At 41.9% G+C, this 27,305-nt stretch overlaps 1 protein-coding gene across 8 annotated transcripts in view; it reads left to right on the top strand.

Annotated features, from left to right (window-relative positions):
- Window positions 1–27,305, top strand: part of triob (trio Rho guanine nucleotide exchange factor b) — a 115,004-nt gene that overhangs the window by 20,464 nt on the left and 67,235 nt on the right. For 6 of the 8 annotated variants that reach the window (XM_079343749.1, XM_079343746.1, XM_079343744.1 and 3 more), the window contains 6 exons: window positions 20,606–20,680; window positions 21,497–21,611; window positions 23,673–23,865; window positions 24,983–25,087; window positions 25,283–25,753; window positions 26,579–26,701. In XM_079343749.1, coding sequence (XP_079199875.1) covers window positions 20,606–20,680; window positions 21,497–21,611; window positions 23,673–23,865; window positions 24,983–25,087; window positions 25,283–25,753; window positions 26,579–26,701 — 1,082 coding nt within the window. Of the gene's footprint in view, window positions 1–6,481; window positions 6,796–20,605; window positions 20,681–21,496; window positions 21,612–23,228; window positions 23,363–23,672; window positions 23,866–24,982; window positions 25,088–25,282; window positions 25,754–26,578; window positions 26,702–27,305 lie in introns of those variants that run through there. The other 2 variants (XM_079343745.1, XM_079343747.1) reach the window with 2 other exon arrangements.

The following is a 27,305-nucleotide window of genomic DNA, read 5'->3' as shown; positions in this document are numbered from 1 at the left end:
TGAGTGTTGGAGCTGACATGGCCATTGCTCACAGAATGGCGTTCACATTAGCTCACTTCTCCTGTGAGCATTATGGTCCAATAAATTCCATTTTATGAACCGGGACCAAAGCAGAATATGTTACAAAGACAGTCTGTGTCAGCTGATCCGATGGTCCGACATCAGATGTGTGAATGTGTAACTCATGTCGTACATCATGTGATGGCTCTGGTTTCTCTTATGATGACGATGTGAACCATTTCAAGGTCCAGCCAAAACAGCAGCCACAATACACGTCTGTCAGAACAATGACAAAACACATAACTATAATGATTATGTATTGACTCCATTCACTTCCCTTGTTCCCGTGACGACTGTCTTTCTTAGTGTTGTACATACAGTACAAGTCTTCATTTGTTGTTTTTTTTTCTTGATAATATTTGTCTTTTTACTTTTTGTACACACATGGCGCAGTTTATGAAATTCCTTGAATGTTTGAGCATAGCTGGCCAATAAAGCTGGTTCTGATGCTTAGTGGCTGTCCTTGTCTCTGCTTCTGGTACAATAACGTTCACGCGTCAGGCCTCAAGGCACAATGAGCTTTATCTGTATCGTACGCATTTCCCTTATTTGTAACATTAGCAGCCTATCCTCTCAATCACGTCCTGTTTCCGTGATTCAGTCATGTGGTGTAACGGAGAAGAAGTTAATGAAACTATGACTAAACCTTAAAGCATCAGCCCATCGATGGTATCTCTGTCCTTTCCACCTGAACCCTTCCCTTGTGTGTGGATAGAGAGAGAGAGGGAGGAAAACAATGGTGTGAGCCATAAGCAGTTAATATTTAAACATCCTGTCAATATAGATTCATCTACTGTCTGATCAAAGAGGGATGGGGGTCAGGAAAGTTGAGACTGCGTCTTTCATTTGAAGTCATTTTGCTCGTCTGTCAGTCTGCTCACTTTCGATGAGAAGCTTTTTTTTTTCTTTCTTTTTTTTTATAACCTGGATGTTACTACGATGACATTACACATTGATACGCTGTCAGGGTTTCAAACAGGATTCTCTAAACCAGACTATTAAAGTGACTGAATTCAATGTACAAGTGAAACAGACTTTCAACCACTGCAGACTGCGAGAGCTAACAAAGATATGCCTGAAATGGCTATTTGTTTAAAAATGTTGTAATGCTTAATGTCTTAATTACAATTGAATTTTTAAATAGGAAAGATAATGAATGAGCATGATGTCACAGAGGTCGTATGTCTGTTTTCTTCAGAGCATTGTTTGAGCTGAACAACTGTTCTACTGACGAGAGGATGTACTGACCCCTACTGTGAGAGACCAAGAGTGCAGGGAGTTAGCTCTCTCGTTCTCTCTCTCTCTCTTTCTCTCTCTCTCTCTCTCTCTCGCTCTCTCTCTCTCTCTCTCTCTGCTGTATTCAGTTTGTGTGAATTTCACTTTAAATATATAAATTGATTACCTCTTGGTTAATTTTTTTTTTTTTGGTGAGATCGGGAAAGAAAATCATGAACCTATAAACAGGAACTAAGTACGGCATCCTTTCTGTGCAGTGTAGAGATTGGGTGGAGTCGGGATTTAGATGTGGTTCTTTGTTATTTTTTGGGGGGAGTTAAGGCCCCAGAGTCATAAAAAACCTACAATTAAATGGTTTGAAGAGAGCATCCTAAATTTGGAGCAGACGCAAACCAACTTCAATGTTTGTTTTCTCCTTTCTCTCTCTTTGTCTCTTCTCCTGTCTGTTTTCTCTTTTTTTTTCCTCTCACCTCTGTCTTGTTCAGCCCCCCCACCCCCCCTCCCCCTTTTCTCCTGGTGGATAGTTAGAAACCCAGACATTTGGGAGCCTCAACAAAATATGAAAATAACTCTATGCGATTAGATCTGGAACATCTCAGCAATCTAAATTGGTGTGAAAGAACGTCCGCCTGCAGAAACTGTTGTAAATCAACTAGCAAGTTGCAAAAATACTCCCACAAGTAAAAAAACAAACAAAAAAAAAACGTCATTGTTGTATGTGAAATGCAAAACATCCAAATGTGCACATGCAATTACGTCTTTTACCTCAACTGTTTGGCTACACTCACTGACCACTAGCCTGTCTTTTGGGGTGTTTTTCCATACGTGCGTGTATGTAGGCCAGATATTCCATCCAGTAGTCCCGTGGCTCCCTGTTTGCACAGGCCAGTTGTTTTCAGGGCTGTAATAACAGTGGAGAGCCGTGGGATTCACTCACAGTCGCCTGGTTTAGTACACAGGCTGTGTCCTGCAGTTCCCTGTCTACTCTGCGTGTGCATGTGTGCCTTTATTCAGCCAAGTCCACTGAAAGTCTATGGGGTCTATATAGCGCGTAAATGTCTTGCTGAAGTGTATAATAACAAATAATACACCTCGCAATGCATCTGTTGTGTCAGCTAAGTCTATAAAGGAGGAATGGAAGGAAGAATGGAATGGAAGAAGAGCTAGAGAGGGACTGTGACGAAGAAGGAATAAGCAAAGTCCTGAAGGAAGAGGAGAGGATTTGAAAGACAATGATGAGCAGAAAAATAGAAACAGGTAGAGAGGAGGATGTAACAGAATAGACAGAGCAGAGAATGACTCATGTGTTATAAAACTATAATTTGCCACAAAGCTCCGTGTGTGTCTTTTGTCTTTGTCTTCCTCTGGGAACTGGCTCTGACTTCTGTGCTTGTAAACAGGAACTATCATGCTTTTAGCAAGCTGGAAGCCCTGCAGGTGCACACGCACACACACACACACACACACACACACACAGAGTCCCAATCAAAACACAATCACAGTAAGACCAATCAGATCCAGTTATAGGAGTTTTGCTGTGTTTGCTTTCTTGTTTATGATTCCACACTTTGTGAGAGGCGGTCATTACACATGTTAACTTTAAGATTGTGTTGTTCTTCCTGTTTACCAACAACTGATGCAGGAAGACACTGACACTAAGTCAGCGCTTCCTTACCTTTTATGTCTTCGTCCCTTTTGTTTACCGTAAACGTGTCTCCACAGCCTCCTGCTCTGGATGGTCTGTCAGCAAAGTGACAAGCATTTCCAAAATGCAGATTCCACATTTCATGCACTGTTCATTTTCAGCGTTTTGAAGTTAATCATATGTTCATGTAAATGGTGGTCTCAGAGGTTTGTAATAATCCTATTATCAGAGCTCAGCTGGTGCTCTGTTAGTGCTGCAGTCAGCTAAGGTCACGGTTTAGCTGACACGACAGATATGTTGCCGGATGTTTCTTGATGAAAGAAGTGTTCTTCCTTTGTGGGACATTGGAGTGGACACGCTGTGTTTGCTCCTCTGATGGCTCGGTGTGTTTTGGCGCAGACATGCACAAGCTGGATCTCCTTTGCGTTGTCTTTTTATTTTTATTATGTGTGTTGTTTGCGTCAGTCACCATGTTCACAGAGAGGAAACAGAAATAACATGCACTCAGCATTTCTAGTCTTTTTCTTCTTTATTAGCAGGGCTCGAAAGTAATAGTGGCCTCCGCGCTGGATTTTCTTCAGCTAGCTGATGAGAAGACACTGAAAAGTTCAATTTTATTTTCTATACAATTATTAATATTTCTGTGTTATTATCAATATTTATATATTATTATTATTAATATTTGTATGTTCTATGTTATTTTTAATATTTTCCAATTAACTTGTTCAACAACCTCTCATTTTCTACATCAGCGATTCTGTGTTTATTTCTATCTGAGGATATGTTCCACTTTAAGAGGAGGCGTCACTATGACAATATACATGAAAGTACAAAGGAAGACAACATTTACACTTTATGATCTGTTATTTCAAAGACACGTGTTCTTTCTATTATGTTCTTCTTCTTCTTCTTCCTGTCTCATTTGTTGTTGTGCTAAACTTTCAACTTCAACTCATTGGTCAGATCAGATCTTAGTTTTGGTTTGATGTTAAGTCTGAGTTCTAGTTTTGATCTTTAAATCGACAGTGGTGTACTCACTAATACTCCTCGCTACAGTTGAGGTAATTTTTCAGAGATTTATACCTGCTGCTAATGAAAGCGTAGCTTCCCCCTCCACATCTCATCGTCATCATCTCTCGCACTGTCTGACGTCATCGGCTTAACTTCCCTTTTTTGCTTCGGGCCACGACTGTCTGATCCGAATGACGGACAGCTGACGTGTTGTTGTCTCCAGCACTATTTCTCCTTCTTCTTCCCTCTGCTGTCGTCGTTTCATCTGGGGGCAGTTAGTAACACAGTGGGCCAAAGAAACATGCTCTCTCTCTCTCGATTCTCCCCGCCCCCCCCCCTGTCAAGTGTTATTGCTGCACTGTGGTTTATAGGCTTGGTTTTGTTGTACAGCGGGACAATCAGAGCTCGGTGTGGATAGAGGAAGCTGATGAATGGTGCTCCCTGAGCCGTACAAAGCGTTTCTCCTCCCTACTTCATTGATGTGTTGATGCGACTCAGCTGAGCTGCCCACTGAGCCTGTACTGTATACTGTTGTGGGCTTACAAGCAGACAGATGCACATGGACTATCAACAACACTGAAAAGGGCTTTTATGCCTTTGTATAGTGTCAATCCCTCTCACACTCACTACTTCTCTAGAGGTCTGTCTATTCCCCCCCCCCCCCCCCCCCCCCAACAGTCAGACAGTGTATAGAGGTCAAATAAGAAAGCCACAGTGTTGTTCCACAGTCTTCCTGGTCATCTCTTTTATTTAAAGATAGATGCGTCCACGTATGTATAATTTGAAGTATGGAGTTGAAAAAAATAAAAAATAAATCTTTATTGGATTTTGTTTCATGTGGCCGGTCTTTCTAAAGTCTCCTTCACAAACCAATGGGTGACCTCACTGAGACGACGTCTCTGTCTACACACACTCGCTGATGAGTTTGTTGTATATCTGGAACAGTTACTCTCCCTTTGAAGCATGCCTCTCCTCAGAGGTGACAAGCCTTCAGTTATTTATTCCAACAGGATCATTCCGATATGTGACCTGCTCCACTTATAAACACACGCACAGCAGGACTCGGAGCTCCGCGCAGAAAAGAGAAAGCTGTCAGCTCTTACACACCGAGACAACACCTGAACACTGTCAGTGTTGCACAGTTAGATCTCGGCTTTTTTTTCTGAATGAAAACTTCATCCGACACCTCTGTCAGGGGCAGCTGAATTCTTTTTTTCTTTTTTTTCAGTGACAGTTTATGAGTCAGGACTTGAGCTTTTGGAAGTTTTGTTTCCTGTCACGTCTGGACACTTTGGATCGTTATCTGAGACACAGAACATGGCCAGTCTGACCATGTTGTTCCGTCTGCACTACATGGGTTTTCTCAGGGACAGGAAAGGTTGGCTGACTTTGGAGCCATGGTGGACGGCTAAAAAAGTCGGTATGTGGTCCTTGACGAGTCCTGTATACGAATAAACTATATATTTTTAGACCATTCTTGTTGGATTTTAGACTATAATGTATGCTAATATGTATCAACTGTGCGTGCAACACTTTATAACACTTTTAAGACAAAATAGTGGTATTGCATGTTAATCACTGGAGCTTTAGTTGCTGTAGCACGACTTCTTCCGGCCTCGCTTTTGAGCTACATTTCTTATAAAACACATTTGTACAGCTTATCTGAGCTTTCCTCACAATTTGTAGAAATAGTGGTAATCCCCCCCCCCCCCCTTGACTTCTCCTTTGAGAGGCAACAAAGAAGCTTAATTTCTCTCTAGGAGTAAACAGAGAATAAGGTCTTTGTTTGGTTTCCTCTGCTGAAAGGATGCTGGCTCTATATCAACTGGCTGTTTTCTTTAAAAAAAAAAAAAAAAAAAAAGGGAATGTACGCGAGAGTTTGATTTAAATTTAGCCATGCTCATACCAAAAAAAAAAAAAGTTGTAGTTCGGTCTTAACGATTGAGAGGCATAGATGAAGATGGTTGTTTTAGTTTTTCTGTCATTTATTGCAACAAAAGTTGGTAGTGTAAGGGTCAAAAAATGAAATGTCACTTACTAATAAATAAATCAGTAAATACACTAGTTTATGCTTGCTTCATTGAATGTTATTCATTTTGCATCTTCCTCTTTTTTTAAAAAACATTTTAAAGAAACTGCATAATCAACAAATAATAACAGAATGATGGGAATTAGTGTAACAAACCTGCTGTGTGTTTAATGTTGAAATAAAACAATGATGTCAAGATTCACATGTGTTCTTAGGATAATAAGGGGGACATTATTTACATTAAGGGTCCTTAGCCACCCTGGTGCAAAAGCTGACAGTCACTGTCTGAGTCACAGCTTTAGTCAGAGAGAAGATTACATCGAATCATTATTAAAGCCTATTTCACCCACAAATCCACCAGCGACAACTGTTTGGCTGGCTTAACTTTTTCCCCCTGTGAGTAGCTAGCCAGCCACACATGTGCGAAACTGTTTAATGCAAATCAGCACTTGTCACTAAATCTTGTTTTGGGGAGGGGTTAGTGACACGGAGGGTGGGGGTGGGTGGGGGGGGATAGCAAAATAAAGAAGCCAGTTGGTGAAGGCAAAAAGAGGAGCTGGCAGCGCCTTTGGTTTTCTGCAACTCGATGGGTGGCAGGGCGTTGGCCAATGTACAGTATGGCAAAGCTGTTGTTCATTTGCCTCCTCGCAATATAACAATGGTTTGGTTAGAAAGCTGGAACTGACCACCGAGATAGACTCATGTGGACTATAATGTAGGCGACGGTTGAGCTAGTTTTGGTTTACAATGGCAGTGCTGGATAACCACAGCTGGCAGTACGCCCAGGCTGGGAAAACCCTGATCAGACTCTCAGGTTGAGTATCTTTTTAAAATATCTTTTATCTTCATCCAGATACAATTTCATTCTGATTCACAACAATAGGAGATGTCAAACATCTGCATTCAAACTAACGTGACCTTATTAAGAGTAACATTTGTTGAGGGATATTCTTAAGAAAGGTCAGTTGTGGTCATGATGACGATGCTGTCAGAGGATTTGTTATTTTGATTTAAAGATGAAATACCTTATTATAATTCACAATATGGTTATATATTTTATATTTCTGTGAATTGGTTTGCCTTTCAGGGAAATTGATACAGCTTTAATTGTTTTCACTGTGATGCTTCTGGAATTGAAGTAAACGACAAATGCTGCAAAATGGCAAATTGCAAAATTTACAGATGAGGGACAATAATATAAAATACTGCATTATAAATATTACCTACGTACACTGCCATGCATCCCTCTCTAACCCTGTTTACTATGTGAGTTAACATTCTCAGTTTGTTCTCTGCTGCACAAGCATAAATCTGTTTTAGTTTATTAGGGTTAGGGTTAGGGTACAAAGTACAACTACCAAAGGAAATAAGAAGAGAGAAGAGAAGGTTAAACACTAGAAAAGTAAGATCCAACACATCAAATGTGGCCTTAACCTCACAGATCGGATATGTTAACTATACTACAGCCATCACGCTCAACAAAAATGGAAGCGTTCCTTCTCACCCTCTCGTCAATCTCAAAGACGTGGTGCCAGCGAGAGTAATAAATGCAGATGTCTGAGGAGTTGATGGCTGACTGCGAGGCGATTATGACAAATAGTACCATTTTGTCATGAGAGTGCTGCAGAATGAGATCACACGCAGCGCTGCACTCCCCAGCCGGCTCCACTGAAACCGTCTCACCTCTGTGCTACCTCTGAAGTACAGAGGGGAGTGCACTTTGTCCTCTCATTACGACTGCTCAGCTTTCAGATTGAAGGCGTCTCAGGGGCATACATATCCATGCTTTAAACCACAGTCTGAATTTCTTACACTTTTGAAATTGTTTTTTGTTTTTTTTGCTCGGGATAGTTGTTACTCGTTTCTTTATATAAGACCTTTTCTCTTTTATAGTATGATCAAGTGAAAAGTGTTTTTTGTAAGACTCCATAACAACTTTAACAAGTATCAGTAACGATGCTCTCAAAGTCTCACTGTTTGGAGATATGAAAGCCTGTCACTCGGACTCTGTTGCAGATTTTAAAGGGATACTTCAACCATTTGCATTAGGCTTTGTATCATTAGAAACCTGGTAATATTTTTGAATGGTCGTATATCACTCATTTTCCCCTGAAACAGGAAAGCTCCTAATTTCTTTTCTAAAAATGACATAGGGTCGGTGTTGGAATTTCCAAGATGTCAATTCCTTGAGGAAACGTCTGTATGTGTTGTAGTAAAAGTCTGTAAATAACGCTGCATTCAGGTTCTGCTCAGGTGGTCCGAGTTTCCGAGTTAAGAAATCGTTCTTCCGACTTCCGAGAGAAATCTTATTGTCAAAGTTATATTTGAGCAAAAAGTGGATGTGCAATACGTGCCAGAATAAAAACGTAAAAACAAAACGCAAAACCGACTGCTTCATGTGCATTTGACTACTCAGAATCTTGTTTATCCGATACCACGTGAAAGCACCATAAATCCTCTACTTTAGCATGAGTAGAGGTGCGGTGCTGTGCATTCTGGGAGTTGTTGTCTTTCATCCACATGAGCCAAATCGACACTTTCTACCTTTTCTCGGTCAAAAAGGCACCAACTTCAAAAACGATTCCACATTCATGTTTACACGGGTGAAGTATCCCTTTAAAAACTCCTCACAGACACTGCACATGTTCCAGTCCTTTTCAGACCCCCAAGAGAAATGATCACCACAGGTACAGCAAGTTGATCATTTCAAGAGAAGTATTTCCATTCAAAAGGGAACTGGCCCAGTCTTCTGTTTCTGTTTTCATTGTTCCTAATTTAAACATGTTGAAGTGTGCTGTTGCATTAAAAAAAAAAGGGAGAGAGCATTAAGTGCTCGCAGGAGACGCTGAGAGTTGCCATTAGTGAGGCCTGGGGAACACTAAGTATGTCAGAAGTCAATAAGAGTCAGCAAAGGGAGAGGTGAATACAGAGAGAGAGAGAGACACAGGGAGAGAAGAAGGATGTCACATGTGAGTTGAGAAACAAAGAGGGGGAAAAAAAAGAGGAGATTTGTAAATCTTCCACGGAGGTGAGGTTGTTATCCAGGCTCAGTGAAGTGTGAAAGGAGCAGAGAAACAGCTGTAGCTCCATAATAAGAACGCACATCGTACTTATATTCTGTCAAGGCTTATTACAACCTTTAATAGATTACAAATGAAACAGCTACACACATACACACACACACACACACGCAAACAGACACTCACACGCAATTTTGTTTTTGTGCAGCACGCATTTATCCCAGGGCTTGCTTCAGGTTCCTCTTAAGCATCTTGTTGTTTGTGCTTTTAATACAGACGCATGTCACAACAGCTCTATGGTGTGATTGTGAGAGCACAGATGTGAGCACAGTATTTCCTTCAAACTGCTTGCTGCCCTTTTATCTGTTAAACAAACAGCTGAGTGAAAAAAGCTTTGTGTGTGTGTGTGTGTGTGTGTGTGTGTGTGTGTGTGCACATTTAATGGCTAGCTTAAAACTTTATTTCAATTCAAAGTATTTTTTCTCTTAGCGCTGCCTCTTTGGTGCTGCTCACACGCTGCATTTAAAAAGGTCTATATTTAGCCTCTGTGTTATATTTGTTGTACTGAATGGTGTGTACATTATTTACAGAGTGTTCTGTGATTAAACCGGTCCATTCACATTCAGGTTATAAACTACACTGAGGTATTGCGAATGTTAGTTCAAGTTTTCTCAGCTGGTACAGTCTGTGCATTGGTAAATAACTTGACTCAATAATATATTTGAAGCATCAGGTGATGATGTCAATTGAATTCTTAGACAGCTCCTAAGGTGTCCTTAACCATAAACAGTAGTTGCACTTTAAAGTGCGATGTCACTGATGCTATTCTACTCTCATGTCAGTGTTAGCATGTGCGGTTCTTCATGTCAATCAATCAGTCAATATTTGTTTGTGTAGCGCCAAAATCACAACAAATTTTATCTCAGGACACTTAACAAAAAGCAGCTGAAGACTTTACTCTTAATTTTATTATTTGTTATTATTATTTATTTATTAAAAAATACAAGAGAGCAGGTAAAAAAGACCTTGTCGAGGAAATGATCACGACTCCACACAGTCAGACTCGGATGGCTTACGTCGCTGTAACATCAGATGAGTATAGGCCCACTCATTGAGACATGACTCAACATCACACTTTGGTTCAGTGTCACGCTCGAACATAACTGCTGGACACTTTTAAAGGCTCTGAATACATAGAAAAAAGGTGTTATCATTATCCAGGGTCGTGCCACATGGATCCACCTCGACTCATCTGTGACGTCTAGGAGCTTGGAGTGAACAACAAGTTTTCCTGTTATGAACAACCTCCCTGCAGACATAAGGAAGAACTGTTGAGACTCTCCAAGCTGTCCTTGGTCTCTAGATGAAGCTGTACTGTATCAGGTCTGCCTGACATCAGGAACCGTGAATTAACATGACACATTGAATGACGTAATTACAGAAATTCCATAACGGGCCTTACTCATTGTGATGTTTTTAAAGACGCGACATTAATCCATCATGAGCACAGCACTTAAAAACATTTTACAAAGTTCGAGTGGCAAGAAAAAAAAATAAAAACACACTTTTCAGAGGCAGAAATGTCAACGAGGAACCTCTGAGACATGAGAGCTCAGGAGCTCCCAGGAAAGGACGTGGTTAGCTCATGTTAAGCAAGCAAGTATACAGGACGAGCTAATCTGGCTAAAGTCTTGAAATAAGTCTTGTTGATATACATTCAAAAGTCATAAATCTATTGATTAAACATTCTGAACATGTTGCTTCGTCTTGGGAAGAGTTCTTTCTTGGCACCGAGGCTTCTTCGTCGAGTATAGACGGAAACGCCTCGAATCTAGCAGGCTAGCAAAAACGTACGGCACATCACACGATACGATATGATGCATTGCAAGACAATAACCATGAACATGTCGCATGATAATACATCACACTATCTGAAGAACATCAAATGCCCCTGAAAAGGTAAAAGCTTTTACTCCTCATCGAGCCTCGTCCTTGCTGTCCGACATTTATCCCGCCGTTTTTCGTCTTTGATCGCTCGCTCTCTGAAGGATGTGTTTATCTGACCCTTCGACGGTTCGAGAGGGGCAACAACAGTCTCATGATGTGATTTATGGAGCCACAGACCAAACTGCCAGATATGACAACACAAGAGAGAGAACAGGCAGGAAGAAAAATATCACGTTTCTTTAGTTGTGGGAAAGAGTTGTTAAGTCTGAAGGCCTGCACCATGTTGCAGTTATCGATCGGACATTAAAGCACACGGACAGTCCAGAGCTGTACCATGACATTAACATTGGTTTCCTAACTGCCCCCTTTTGTTATGACTTATCTATACCCCTTTTTTTTCTGCTGTGCTTATAGGGGTTATATCCAGGTCGAGGGGTTGCGGTAGGAGCAAAGTGTTATTTTTACTGTAAGCCACACTGTAACAACAATATGAGAAACCCGATGAAAGCTGAGCTCACCACAGTCCCCAGGCCCCCTGCCAGCCCGGGCTGAAGGTCACAGAGCCGGAGTAGAGTAGACACTGCTAGAAGTGGCTTTGTGTCTGAGGGAGGGTTAGAAAGAGTGTTTGGGTGTGAGTGGAAGATAGCAAAACAAATAAATGGAAAGGTTATAGGAGAAGGAAAGGAGCAAGAGGAAGAGCTCCAAGTTGTTTATCTTATCTCCGCTGTAGATATTTGACGTTGTTCTCGTTCGGGTTGCCACACAAGAGACGAAACAAATGACCTGTTGGTAACCGTATAGACCACGCTAAACATACATTTAACACACGTGTATGTGCAGGGCAACAGCAGCTTGATGTCCGTGTACTGGGGGGGGCTAAGCAGAAATAGCACACAACATGGCGGATGATGATGAGAGTGTAAGCGGATAAAAATAAGCGATGCCCATGAACAAAAGCATTCCAACAAGCAGAGATCTGTTCCATGCACTAGCACCCACCCTGAAAAGTTACAGCTGATTTTAGATCAGGGTTCACAGCTGTGCACCCAAGACTTTCTTTTTCTTTTCTTTTTTTGTTAATCATTTTTAGTTGCATGAAATACATGTTTCGACTTTCAGATGATTGATTATTCTTTTACACAATCACAATAAAACATTTTCGTGACCAAATGTTGAATGGAGTGACATCTCTGCGATGTATTGTCAAAGCTGATTGTTGGAGTTGTCAATAGAAAAAGCTCAAGAATCCCATTTTAACGTCAGTATTAAACTGTGAGTCATCGCCAGTCCGTTTTAATTATTTGTTTCAAGTGTTCTTTCCTTTCGCCTCAAAGAGCTTCTTTTGGTTTTCAAACTCCAGTCGACTCGGATGTGTGAGGGAAAATCAACAGGATGCTTTCTTGTCCCAGAAAGCCGGTGTATTTGGTTTTCTACCACATCTGTCAAACAAAGTTGGCTCTAAAAAACGTGAAGTTCAAAACACAGAAAACTTTAACCACGCCACAAAACAGAAGACAGCTCCCGTCCCCCCCCCCCTAACTTCAAACACAAACTATAAACTCTCTGCCGTTGGTGGAAGACATTCAGGGCTTCAAAGTTTCCTGGAAAACTTTGGTGTTGCCTTTCTCCCAACGGGATAACAACTTTGTGATGTGTAGAAGTGTAATACCTCCATGTGGCCTGCTGTTGCCTTGCTTCTCCCCTGGTTTCTGCAAAGTTTTACCCCAAAAGCAGTAAAAAGTGGCACTTCCTTCTCTCTGGGGGAGCGCTATTCTTGGATTCCTGCAGAGGATGTCAATCACACTGCTTCACAGTGAAACACCGGTCAGAGCACACACACACACAGACACACACACACACACACACACACACACACACACTTAAAAAAAGGAGCTTCAAATGTGTGAAAAGACATGCAGACTTACAAAGGACAGACTCGTGCACAAACGCATTAAGATCACACACACACACACACACACACACACTTATGACTAAACGTATCTCCTATAGTCCTCCATCTTTGAGCTCTGCACATTTGAGCCATTCCAGTCTGTGCCAAACTGAGCCAACCGGACTGAACAGTTTGACAAATGCCTCCCAGTTGTCTCTTTTCACTGAAACTCATAGAGCAGTTCACATCCTGGGATCTGACCCAGAACTGAAGAATAAAAGAGCCATCTGAGAGCCGTCAGACTCGCATGCACTGTAAATCTTTGTGCATCGCAGACACCCTTTGAGAGCACACATTTATACAGCTGCGATTCCACAGAGACGATAATAATACAGAATTCATTTGTTGCGTTCTGTACGCTGAGATGTTGCTGAAAGTTCTGGCTGTTTCTAATCGGTATGAAATGCTTTCCTGTTCTTAATATTTGATTCTTCGCACAGTTTATTTGCATGTTATCTGGTTGTGTTCAGCGTCACAACCAGGGAAAATGGGATGTGTGTTTTCCTGCAGTATTAAGTAGCAGCCTTGGTATGTTCTGCTGTGCTACACACACACACAGCAGCTTGTAATTGCTCTGAGTTTGAGGTTATGAGGTTATGAGCCAGAGGATTGGCATCACGCTGCTCGCCAGGCTGCGCAGATGCACCATGTACTGTCTAGCCTGTGGTCAAAAGGATTGGAAATGAAAGGATCACCAGTGCAGCGAGAGCCGCCTTCCCGTGGAGGACAACACAAATATGCAGTTGTGTTCATTTTGGAGTTATGAGATGGTTTTTACTATAGGTGAAGAAAGTTGTTGTGTTTGTCGCTATACATGCAGCAATTTTGGTCAACTTATTTCCATTCTGATCTAAACTTTACACATTCATTACTTAGAAACAGGTCTGCAACCCAGTTTGGTTCCTAAAGGGGTGTCGTTATATTTTCAGTCTTTGGCGTGAGAGACTGGTACAAGGCGGCACTAACACAAACAGTTCTGTAGAAGGGGATTCAGATCAGCATGTGAGTTTTTCCAGCCAGGGAGGGTGGCTAAAAGAAAATGGATTGGCACAGTTTGTGTGTTGTCCTGTTGCTCTCTCTCACTCTCTCTCTCTCTGTATTGAACATCCATGTGAATTTAAGGATTTAGGACACAATCCTCTCAGAGAGACAAGAAGACGAGAAGAGTTGAGCAGGGTAAATCTGTGTCGCTGCCTCTTTTTTTTTTTTTTTTTTTTTTTCGCCCTCCGCCTGTGTGTGCTTTTTCGAATTTCACGTCGAGCAACAGGACAGCAGGAGAGAGAATGCTGTGTAATCACTGCTGGAGCTGCAAGTGAAATATTTTCACAGGGACTCTAGAGTCAGGCGTTTGCAGAAACGCAGACTGAGAAATGTTTTTTTTTAAATGAAGCAGGAAACTGTCCAGTCTGATGTAAAGGCTCAGTTATTCTGAAAGCTACAATTAGGCCTCTTCACCTTTTGTATTCTGTGGTTTTGTGAATTTTACAGCAAAACCAAAGGGACTAAAAAAACAACCTCTCAATGAAAACAAGTTGCCACCATAACTGAGCAGAAAATAATGTGCACAACACTTGGACAAACTGTAATTAGTTTACACAAGTATTTTTTTTAAATATTGACTCTACATATAACGGCATGTGAAATATGAAACTGATGACATTTTTCCACTTTTTTTTTTTTTGTCTGATTTGCGTTTTTGGAAAACTTTTAAAAAGATGAAAAATAAGTTTGACAACAGCCCTAAACATTTTCATTTAAAGATGCGCATCTGACACATAAGGTCATTATTATTCATCATACATTATGTATACTCCACATAACAGACTTCCACTTTCTCTATGTTATGCACAGGATGTCTCCATTGTTAAATCTGCAGAGAGAAAAAGGAACATATTTATGCAAATGGTTGTGTGTGGGTGTAGCTGTGTGTGTGTGTCATAGATAAAGATGACCCATACTGCACACTGACATTCTTTCTTGCTGTCATCATCTTTTTCTTCGTCTTACTTTGTAGATAATCAAGGGGCGAATATGTCATTATGAGCTCTTGTGGAAAAAAAAAAGCTTTCTACCTTTGTGGTGAGAAGTTTATTTCTTGGACCAACACGATGCATTTCACCTCATTTTTTTTACAGAGCCCTGAGTGCAGGCTGCCAGTAAAATGGATTGCTCTCATTATGAGTGTGTTATGAACAAGCAGCCTGTGATTGAAAAGCTTTATTTCATGCTCGGCAGACTTGTAAATGAGGGGTTGTGTGAAGTGAAGAGAGGAGATTGTTGTGTGTGTGTGTGTGTGTGTGTGTGTGTGTGTGTGCCTGTGTGTTCTGCTGCGTGAGTGTGTGTAGCATGAGGCGATGATGGGATTTCATGAATCACAGTGTGAACAGTGAGTAATTCTTTATTCCAAAGGGATATTGTATGGGGTTATAGCATAGACATGACTGAAATAAGGAAAGGGAGTGTGGTTGGGCTGCATTGTGCATCACAAATAACGGGCCATCATGCAGTAAAAAAAACACACAAAAAAACAAAAAAACTACCTCCTCAGCTGTTCATGTTGAGCTGTTCTCCATGTTTTTGGGATCAAATACTGTATAGGCAAATAAACAGCTGGACTGGGACAATTAGGGTTGGCTCAGCTCCGCCCCTCACAACCTGTTGAACTAGACGCACCTTCACACCATCCCTGTGACCTCTTTTTAATAAGCATCCTGGTTAATCCACCCAACTGTCAAAGATGAGAAGAACAACCGTCAGTGTCTTAGACAAAATCTTAGCCCAACGTTACTCATTTGAATCCACTAAAGTACGTAACTCCCTGCAACGGCTGCAGCCTCACTCTCCTCATGCTCAGGATGTCTCCACTCTCCTGTCACACACCTGCTCCTCTGGCTCTCTTCACACTGTAGCAGGGCCTCACACTGTCTACCCTCCCTTCACATGTTGCAGCCTGACAGCGGGTTTATTTGGAGGCCGCAAAGCGCGTCGGTCCATCGAGAAAATGCCTGCTGTGCCTTATCTCTGCTTTATGATCTGTGATAATGTTAAGATTCCTGCAACCATATTGGGTTTCTTATTTAGTGGTTTTGAACATTCAAGGATTGGTATTGTCCTAGATTTATGTCCTTAGATACAAAGGAGGTAGATGTTTGATGTTGGAAACTACTTACAAGCAACAAGCACAGAAGCTGCAGGACTGAGGCGGTGCTTTCGCCTCCTGGTGAACAACAATGGCGTGCCAGCTTTCAGTTAGATCAGTGGAACCTTATATAAAAACTCATATACTTTATCAGATCAAACAGGTGAGTTAAATAAATAAACGGGTTTATCTGGCATTTTAACATCCAGCCACATGTGGACACTTTAAGAAACTGCAGTTTTTTTCTCTCTCTTCTGGAATGGCTTCATTTTTTAACACAAGAAGTTGCCGCTTGGTTCGAACTGACTTTTTAACAAAAAAAAAAAAAAAAATTCTTCAGGAAATACACTTCAACATACAATACTTTACCCGACATTTTCCATCCATATCCATAAAAAAACATCCACGTTTTGCAGCATCAAGTTGTTGTAAGGGAGTCACATCTGTTTCTAGCTTGCTGTATAGCCTTCCACATAAACCCCACGTGCACGCATGTCCAGCTTTCTGCCAGACTTGGTTAAATGTGGTATTTAAGAAGGTGACCAACTGCAGTTCTCGCAGAGCTACAGCACAGAGGTCAGAGCTGGCTCAGAGCCAGTGCCAGTGTTTTACATAAAAGCGCCACAGTGAGGAATGAGTCTGGGCACACTTCGCAGGAAACGCACAAAAACATGTGCTCACACTCAAACTGCCAGAAAAGTTTTTTTTGGGGGGGGGGGGTTTTGCTGCTTTCTGCTCAGGCCCTGAATCTCTCATGCAGCACATAAACACACTGATTCAATCTTTTGAAGACACAGAATGGAGTCTGCGTCTTTGTTTTCTGTTTCTCATCTGCTGCCAGTGTTTCTGCGTGTGAGACAGAGATAGTGGAGGGGTGTTGGATGTGAAACAGGTGCAGCAGGTTACAGTATAAAGGTACAGTCAGCATAGAGGGAAATCTTTAAACTATGAGTGTAGATTGCAAAGGACTCAGCTATTTTCCCTCTCTCGATCCTCTTACCAGCTGTGGGATGATAATGAAACCATTATTGCTGCCTCAGTCCCATCTCGCCTCAGCTGGCTGTGACATTTTCCGTGAGTCAGGCTGAGTCCAGTGTGGCCACTTCCCACAGTGAGCTAATGGGCTGTCATCCAGGCCTGACTGCTGCTCCTAACTCCCTCGGACCGTGGATAAAATCGATATTACAGGAGCCATTAGGACCTGTAGGAGTTATTTAGCCGTCTCTTTCTCTACTCTCCTCCGTCTGCATCATTATATCCATCTCACTGTACTCTGCAGTTTTCATCTGACTCAGTATCAGCCTCTGCTTCTCCGCTCTGTCATTCACATCGGGCCCTTTGTCTTTGTCCCTTCCTATTTTTGGTCTGTGCCTTTGATCCGCGTGTCTCGTTTCCTATCAGTCCATCAAATCTTGTAGCTTTCTTCATCTCTCTGTGTTTTAGCTTTGAATTCAGCCATACCTCTTTGTTTGCCTCGCATCATAAAGTTGGAACTCTTGTGTGACCTGAAAGGAGAGTTCTTTCTCTATTCTTGTATCAAGCTGTCGGGTTATAATATTCCAGTTTTTTTTCATGCAAATTACTTTGACTCATCTTCAGCTTCAGCTGATGTGGTAGACTTGGTCGTCTCTTCAGCTGAAGGTTGAGGGTTTCATCCCCAGCTCCTGTAGTAACATGTCGACCACCATCCGTGTGTGGATGTGGCATGTAGTTTTAAAGCACATTCGGTCAGTCAGGAAGTCCATTTAGGTTGAGCTCATTGTCCACCTGTTATAGCTATAGCTGTTACAGCTATTATATTCAAATTCCATGATTCCACACTATCTTATATGCTCAGTTCCATTTACAGACAAATTCATCTATTTTTTTTCTGTACATGATCACTGCATCAAAGAGTTGAGAAGATTATGTAGCACTTTTCCTTTTTTAACTCTTAAGATGTGTTTAAAGAACAGAGATGACACATGATCATTTTCTTATTTCCTCCAGATGTCATTCTAATTGCATTTTATCATGTTTATATTGACATAAACATGAGCAACTGTATGACTGAATGAGGACTAAGATTATAATGAAATTATTATTTTTTTATTTTTTCATTTCCTGCCTAAACTAATCTGATTTTATCTTAGAATCATCCACCAGCGAGCTGATTCTACCCTGAAACGCTGCTTTTCAAACGTCGTCCTCTGTAATAATTCAAACATATTCGATAACGCATGAAGAGAGTCACACCTGTTGAGAGTACCAGACTCCGTGCAGAGGTTGACCTCTGGGCAGCTGTTTGATGTCCATGCTCACGTTGCTTATTGCAGTCTTCACAGAGTCAGAGCTACGGTCTCATTCAGTCATTCCTTGAAAGGGAAGGAGAAATCTGAACGGCTGCAAATAATTTCCCTCTTTTAAATCAGCGTTTGTGAATGAAGCTTTTGGCAGGCAAGACTCAGGAACCTACACACAAATGCTAATTCACACAAAAACATGGCAGTCGGTTTAAAGATGCAAGTTCAGCAGATTGTATGTAATGTCCAAATATGACATATTACAACATCCAGATATTACACAGATTGTAAGATTAAATCCTAACTTTACTATTCTTTCAACTGATTTTACTACAGAATGAAATGTCAGGCTTCTTTTCTCTGATTTTATTTATTTTTCTTAACAGTCAACAACTTGACTTGATCCCACTGATGTGAGCTTTATAAGAATCATTCGGTATTCAACTGGGGGTCATCATGCAGTAAATGATTTTTATCAACTCTAGATCAGTTTGTATCAGCTAATGGATCTAAGTTGAATAAAATACAAGAAACATTAAGGTCACATCTGTAGCAGCAGAGCATAACGCTTCAAATTCATGTTCCTAATATTCAGTGATTCAGTTTGAGAGAGATGACTCACAGCTTCACTGAGGGACATTTGATGACATCACAAGCTGAGTGCGTCTGCAGAGGCGCCGCCCCCCCACCACATCCACCACCACATCCACCCACCTCCTCTTTCACATGCACTCACACTCGGTGATCAATCAAAGCTGTCAATAACATGGCAAATGTGTAGAGCTTTACGATATAGATTGTTCTGCTTCCCAGTGCCTACAGTCTTTCACTGTGGCAGTCATTCAGAATTCATCACGTCCCCATCAGAATATATTAAATGACAGCCATTTCATACGCATCATCAGATGTGACGCTACGTGGACGCATTATGTGAAGATATTCGACTAAAATCTCACATTTTTTCCGGCTGATTCAGTTGTCTTCATGACTGACTGCTGTGACACACCAAAGAGAGAAAAGTCAGTTGGTGTGTGTGTGTGTGTGTGTGCGGATGTGTGTGTCTGTGTGCTTTATAGCTCCATCTGTTGAGGAGGCGAAGGGGAAAAGCTTTGACATTTGAAGACCCTACAATAACAGAACAGGTGACACCAACATAGTCCAACCAGAGTTAACACTTGTATCATCATAACAACATCTTAACTCATCAGAACGATTTAATATTCAATATTTAAACATTTAAAATCAAAATAAAAAAACACTGAAATTATGTTATTAGGGTTGCATATATTTTGCAATGTATTTTTTTAGGAGGTTTTTAGATGTACTTTTAGCACACCTTTTAGCCTTTATTGAAGAGCTAGGACAGTGGATATAGTTTGAAATCAGGTGTCGATAGCAAGAGAGGAGGAATGACGTGTGAAAGAAGCGAAAGATTGATTAGATTAAAACCGAGGCTGCCAGCTTGAAGGACTCCGCTCAAGGTGTGCGCACTAACCACCACGCCTCTGCCACCTTTTCTCCTTTGTTCTTTAATTCACTTATTGGATTTACATTTACGCTTTACCCTTTCAGCGGAATAGAATGGTATAATCAAAAGCGTTTGTCCATGCCAGAGACTGCATATAAAGATGGACGTCCCTTCTCTTCATCCCCCAATGTACAACAATTAAGCCAAAATACCCCTGTATTATTTTTTGCACATAATTACTTGTTCAAACGAAGCTTTTAGGGAAAAAAAAAAAGAACACTGGAAGTAGGAACTGTGGAATTGATATGCTTGCCCATGTCTAATATGTTGACATAGAGCTGGCCGAGCTTACTCTATGACCTCAACTGCACAAAGTCAGTCGGGAGAGTTTGGCTTCACATTTTGGGGATCTGCCATGTCGTCAATCTTCTTTACACTCTATGATCCAGGCTTGCAGTATTTTTATGGTGCCCTTTATGACATACATAATAGACAGTTGTTCGTCATGTTTACAGTTTCCCCATGGGCTCCATACAGTGCTACTGTTTGACATGCTAGACTGAGGTGATCTGGATTACATCAAACAAACGTGTGCTGAGGCGGTCAAACTGAACATTATCAGCATACGCAGACAAAGCTAGAGCATACTTGGTATATGTTGTTAGCCCCTGTATGTGTGAAATGTATAAACAAAGATTGGTGTTACTGTGTTCACTCTACTATTAACGTGCCTGTTTCTAATCGCATTTCCTTTGCCCTGATTTTGGTTAGAGATCCTCCTGCAGTGCTGACATCTCTGTTCATCTCTGTGTTTCAGGGTTTCATCGCAATGAGGATATGAAGGCCATCGATGTGCTTCCCATTCTCAAGGAGAAAGTCGCCTTCCTCTCAGGTCAGTTATGTACCGTACTGACGTCACTGTTGGTCGTGTATCTGTAAATGAATGTAGCCTGATGTGTGATTGTTGTCACTAATCAAGACTTCCATTCAACTTGTTTTTTGTTTGTTTGTTAGTTTCAACAAAATGAAAGAGACACAAACATATGTGCAAGTTAGCTTTGTTGTTAAGTAGCCTTTTACAGATGGGATTATGTCCAAGAGGAGACTGGAATGCTGTGATTAAAGGAAAAAAAAAAACATGAAAGATGATGAAAGATGCAACCTTAGCAGAAGAGCTGTACCCACTTCATGTTATGCCATATAAAACATGGCAGATTGGGTATTATTATTTTCCATTGAAGCATCATTTCCAGTGATTTATGAGGTTGGTTATTGTGAGTCCATAAACTGTTCTGCTTCTATAACTAGTAACCAAAGGGGCCATAATTCTAATCAAGTCACAGAGCCTTTTTTATTCGTTTTAATAATGAGTGTTTTTGGTTGGTGCACCCTGACTGAAAGGCGTCGATTAGCCTCGTCATCGTGAGACAAGTATGCGCTCTGATGCTTCAATGTGACTCAGTATAGTCATGACTAAAGGCAGACACGTTCACAGATGGTACCAACACATTTTAGCTGCAGATATCAGAGAACTACTGCATGTTCTTCACATCCTTTTTTTTTAGGGGTTTTTTTGGTGGTATTCTGCAGGTTACATGATCTTTAACATGAAGGTGTGTCGAGCTAGCTTCATTAAAGCCATGCCGCAGTATTTGAGCTTGATCACTTTAATCTAATGACATTTTTTTGGTTCGGTTTCTACCCAAAGGTGGCAGAGACAGACGCGGGGGTCCCGTTCTCACCTTTCCAGCACGGAGCAACCACGACAGAATACGACCCGAAGACCTGCGCAGGCTCATAGCTTACCTGGCCACTATTCCCAGGTTAGAAATGTTCTTATATTACTCAGGGTCTCATGAAAGAATCCTGTCTTCTTCTTTTTTTTCTTTCTTTTTTTTTTCACACTTTGAACCTGCACATGTGCTGACTTAACAAACCTTTTTTTGATCCCAGGTTAATTTGAAACACACGCTCATGCAGTCACACTCAAACACCTCTCATCACTTTCTCTGTGTCAGACTTTTCCACCTTGCTTGGATTTAAAAGGCTGAAGCATAACCCGAGGCTACAGAGAGCTGGGATGGTTTTATTTTGGATTCTCTGTGAAGATTCAACCCCACCATCGCCTTTCCTCCTTCACCCTTCTCCTTTCCTCCTAACTTTCAGGAAAAAGACGTCACTTCTGTTTGGAGGCTTTCTTCCAGCTCTCACTATGCTGCTTATGCTATTGATAACATCTTGCGAGAGTGTGCTGTACATTTCCTTATTTTTTCCCTGTTTCCACCTTTGCATTGTTATCGTCAGTGAAATACTGCAGGAAACGTGGAGCCAGAGGAAGCAGTTTTGTACACACTCTCTGTACTTCTTTCTGTATAATTCTCTCCGGGCTGTTCTGTACGGACTCAGTTGTGATTAGTCAGAGGGAGCTTGCCCTTCTCTTTTATGCTATACTTCTGAGCTCCATTTTTTTTTCTTTTGCTTAGCATGATTGTTGCTTTGAAGTTGTTGTTTTTTCCACTGTCGAGTTTAGAGATTTGTCTTCAGGCAAGGGGCAGTCCAGCTTAAATACGGCAGAAATTGGGTCCAGGTTTCTCCAGTGCTCCCTGAGGGTGTTCTGGGATGTCCAGGGCAAACTTGAAAATGCTTAACATCTGTGTGTATATTTCAGTCAGCAGTTGTCACTCTGATCTACACAGTTTGCAAGTCCGTTTTAATGTCTGTGAACAAGCTTCTGCTCAGATGACGACCCCATGAACAGAGGGGTTTTCTACATCTTTTCAAGATTTGAGGATCTAGTCCAATTATGGAGGTAGCAGAAGAGTTGCAAGAACTGTGATGTTGCTGTCATTCTTGTGCTTTTATATTCTCTTTTTTAAGGGGAACTTTTCTCAGTATCTTCATGTTAAAGACGTAATCTTAATTGAGAGATTCCCCTTAGATTTTATTGGATGTAAGTCCTTTTCAGAAAGTGGTGCAGCTCTATTAAAACATCCTAAATATCAGATTGTTAGTCACTCAGCCTAATGGAAAGACGCAGAAAGGGAAGCGATGTTGCCATAGGAATGACAAACTATTTCTAATATTGGGAGTTATTCTTCCAAATGTTGTTTTTTTTTGTCCGCGTTTTGTTTCAAAAGGAAATGAGTGAACTAACTTTATGAGGTGTAAGCAGTCAAAGACAGGTCGTCTGCCCTGCATCAGGAGAATCTGCGTTGAAACCAGATATCTGATTTTAGGCTCAAAAAGGAACCATGTGTCACTAATTCAGGAGGAGGTCAGGTTCTGCTCCTCGGCCTGATTCCTATCTTACTTGTCCAAATATTTCTTCTGTATTTGTTACCCCTCTCTCTCTCTCTCTCTCTCTCTCTCTCTCTCTTCCTCTCCCTCCCTCCCTCCGCTCTGCTCTGTTTTTCTCTTCCCATTTGGCTGCCGATCTGTTTTCAGAGTGAGGTCAGAGTGAGTTAGTGCAGCAGGGCCCGTGTCTGTGTCTGTCTCCTAGTTAGACACATTCAGATTAAAGCCTTAAACCCTGAGAAACAACCTTTTATGGACTCATTCAGCAGCATGACTCCCGGTAAGCAGCGGTGGAAATTTCAACACTTCAATGTTTTAACTTTTTTTTTTTCCCCCCTCGACAGATGCTCTGCAGGTTTGTGTGGCTTGGTTGCAGTTAAGAAAGATCCTTCAGAAAATGTGAAATAAGTATCTCTGGTGTGTGTTTTGTCTATTTCTGTTCTTAAGGCAGCTGCAATAATGTGCGTAATATGTCCCTTTGTTGTCACTTGTTGATGATCTCCTCTGAGTTTCTCCAGATGATGCACATGATATGTATAAATCTTCACTGAACTGAAGGGTTGACCTCTTTGTATTTGTGTCTTGTGCAGTGAGGAGGTGGCCCGACATGGCTTCACAGTCATCGTGGACATGCGTGGTTCTAAGTGGGACAGCATCAAGCCCTTGCTGAAGATCCTTCAGGAGTCTTTTCCGTCTTGTATCCACGTCGCCCTAATCATCAAGCCGGACAACTTCTGGCAGAAGCAAAGGACCAACTTTGGCAGCTCCAAGTTTGAATTTGAGGTAAGTGGGCATGCTACATGCATGTCGATCACTTTTAAAAACGCGATTGTAAAGTAATCCCTCGAGCTCTACAGCTTGGCTGTTGATGCTGTGGATGTTGTACATGAAGAATAACTGAAAAAGCTCTGTTGGTTTCTGATTGTTTTATGGAGATGTTGATATATCTGGTGCACATTTAGGATTTGTTATAAGCTGTTGGAACTCTTCATAGTTACACACAGCTGTCAGTATCAGTGCTAATCTATCAGCTCTAATTTGACTGCTGCTCTGTGACAGTGGCTCTGTTCTGTCCCGTGTGGGCTTGTGGTGCTGATATATTTAGTCCTGACCCAGTTACTATGGAAACTGAGATATATGGGACATGGCAAAGCAGCTCATCTCGACAGCAGCGAGTTGTGTTTGGACAAGCCAATTTTTTAGTTTTTTTCTTTTTCTTTTTCTTTTTTTGTGTGATGTCAAACACGTATTAAATGTGATCAGGAAAAACATCAAACCAAAAAAAATCAGGAGGACATTTTCAAGATGTTTTCTCTTCTTCCTCGTTAAGGGCGGTAGAGTTTTCACAACTGTTGCCCATTATCCAGTAAAAACAAAATCGATTGTTTTTTTTGTTTTTTTTGTAAAGCATGGGTCGAGACCTCCACGAACCACTACCCCTCTAAGTGTGTGAGATGCTAAATCAAATGTTCCATCATTATCGCGTCTTTATGTGAGCTCAAACTCTTTCCGTTTATTTAGTCTTTTGTTGTGTTTACCTTCTCCAAGTGGGCCTCATCAGTTTCTGTTTTTGCTTCCTCACGTCCCCCTGTTTGCATCTTATGAATGATAATATGACGGCTGCTGAGGATTTCTGGAATGTTTTTCCTTTTTCGGTCACTCCAGCTATCTAAACAGTAGACGTGTGGAGCCACTGACACTGCACATTCTTTTCATAATCTGGGTGTAACAGTGGGGAACATTTTGACAAGTTAACCTTTGATTACTTAGGGATAGTGATGATAGAGATGATAACTGTCAGGCGGTGGGCTTTCACCCTCTTGAACTGCACTTTATTCCGCTTGCACCTCATCCTTCTCTTTCTGATTTGAATTGTGCCAATCTTCCCTTCCTATTCTAGACGGTGATGGTCTCCTTAGAGGGTTTATCCAAGATTGTGGACCCTTCCCAACTCACGGCTGACTTCGAGGGCAGCTTAGAGTACAACCATGATGACTGGATTGAGGTTTGCATACTTCGCTTTTATTCTACCTTTTTTTTCTTTTAATGAAGTAAAATGAGAAATCAACCTTCATCTTTGAACTTTTAAACTTCTATAGGAGTATATCAACAGGTGTTATCTTTTAGAAATGTTCTATTACCTTAAATTCAGTAGTTGTTGTATTTCGGCAATTATAAGTCATTTTAACTGTCCCTATAGGTGCGCCTGTCTTTTGAGACCTTTGCGAGTGATGCAGCGCGGGCACTGTCACGCCTCGAGGAGCTCCAGGACACCTTGTCCCAGCGTGATCTCCCGCGGGACCTGGAGGGAGCTCGGAGGCTCATGGAGGAACACGCAGGGCTGAAGAAAAGGGCCACAAAGGCATCAGTGGAGGAGCTGGACGTGCAGGGGCGCAGGCTGCTGCAGAGGCTACAGGCACACACGGCAGGTGGCGGAAGCAGCAGCGAAGGCGGCTACGGGAACCGCGCCGGCGGCGCCAGCGGAGATTCCAACGACCATCATCACGGCTTCCACACGCACGCAGACGCCCACAACCTGGTCGCCAAAGTGACCGGTCTGTTGGACAAGCTGCACGGGACTCGTCAAAATCTGCAGCAGCTGTGGCACATGAGGAAGCTGAAGCTGGACCAGTGCTTCCAGCTGCGTCTGTTCGAACAGGACGCGGAGAAGGTCAGAGCGCTTGTCGTTTCTACATAATTCAATCATCCATGCTGTTCACATAATGACTGCGGTTAATTGGTTCCTCCCTGAAGCCCTGATAATCTTGCCCTCGTGGTGCTTTTTTTTTTTTTGTACCAGTAAGCGGTCGTCCTGCCAGTAATTTATCCTGTGCAGGAACTTATCCAATAGATGAGCATGCATGCCACTCTTTGCTTGGAATTTAGATCATTACATTCATCCACACATCAAAGTCCTCAAATTAACCTTATGGAGACCAGATTACCAGATCAGCATTTTTAATTGAAGTTGTGACAACGTGCATTGACTGACTTAAACCGGTAGCCACTGTTTAAGTCATTTTTTCAGAACCTAAAAAAATAATAATTCTGATGTTTATAACTCCAGATTCATATAAGTTGTGTATATTCTTGTGTGCTCAAGTCCTCCAACCTTTTCCTTTGGTCAAATATCTGAGCTGTGTCTTCATGTACAAGAAAGAGCAGCGATAATGAATGTTGTCACTGTTTCAGGAGAGCGCGCGGTTGCGTGTCGAGAGCCGGGAAATGTACTTACATGAGCCGTTAAGAGCTAGAGGCGAAGGCAGAATCCTGCAGTGGAAAGTGTCAGAGTTGGGATTTAACACTTCTTTTTCTATACATGTAGAAAGAGGATCATAGAAATAAAAACAGAACCACTTAGCAGCAGGACCCTCTTGTATTTTTTTTTCCTGCTGCTCATCTGAGTGAAGAGAAGATGGAAAGGCTCTTTACATTTTTGAAGAGCATCCTGTAACCACATTTTCTCCCCCTCTCTCTCTCTCTCTCCCTGGTGTAGATGTTCGACTGGATCATGCACAACAAGGGTCTTTTTCTAACCAGTTACACAGAGATCGGAGGGAACCACCAGCACGCTGTCGAGCTGCAGACCCAGCACAACCACTTTGCTATGAACTGCATGGTAAGATGTAGCCTTTGTCTCTTTTTCATGCACGCGCACGGAAACGCCCTCACGCACGGGCAGCGTGGTCACAAACTATCATCATTACTGTCTTTCACAGAAACATGCCGAGGCCCCCCCCCCAATCCCTGTGCAACCAACCACCACACACACACATAAACACACACTTCTAATTCTTAAAGCCCTGATCCTGAACCCTCCTTTTCTTTTGGCTGTGGACTGATATTTTCTGTCCTCCCACTTCCTCTTGGGTTTTATTCAGCTGCTTCCCACTCTGAACCCCCCCCCCCCCCCTCCTGCCCCCAGTGTCATGTCTTGTCACAGTGCTGTTCCCATAATTGACCCATATTGCCTCACTGCCCCTCCCAAAGCTGTGTGCTGCCCTCTGCTGCCATGCTCCCCCCCCTGCCCTCCCAGTGCACCTCACTGTAGTGTGTGGAGCTCTGCTGCTGACTGAAAATAGCTGTGGACATTATTCTGTATCGACTCGGCGCGGCGTTGCCCGCTCTGCTCTGCCAGTTCATTTAACCCCTCGTGGACTTGGTGCCAACCTTAAAACACACATCTTGATCCCCTGACCCCCTCATTCCTGCTCGGGTTTGTC

The sequence above is a fragment of the Symphodus melops genome, assembly GCF_947650265.1.
Source record: "Symphodus melops genome assembly, chromosome: 5".
Classification (NCBI taxonomy): Eukaryota; Metazoa; Chordata; class Actinopteri; order Labriformes; family Labridae; genus Symphodus; species Symphodus melops.
The sequence above is the reverse complement of the archived record's forward strand: the minus strand, read 5'-3'. Positions and strand labels throughout refer to the sequence as shown.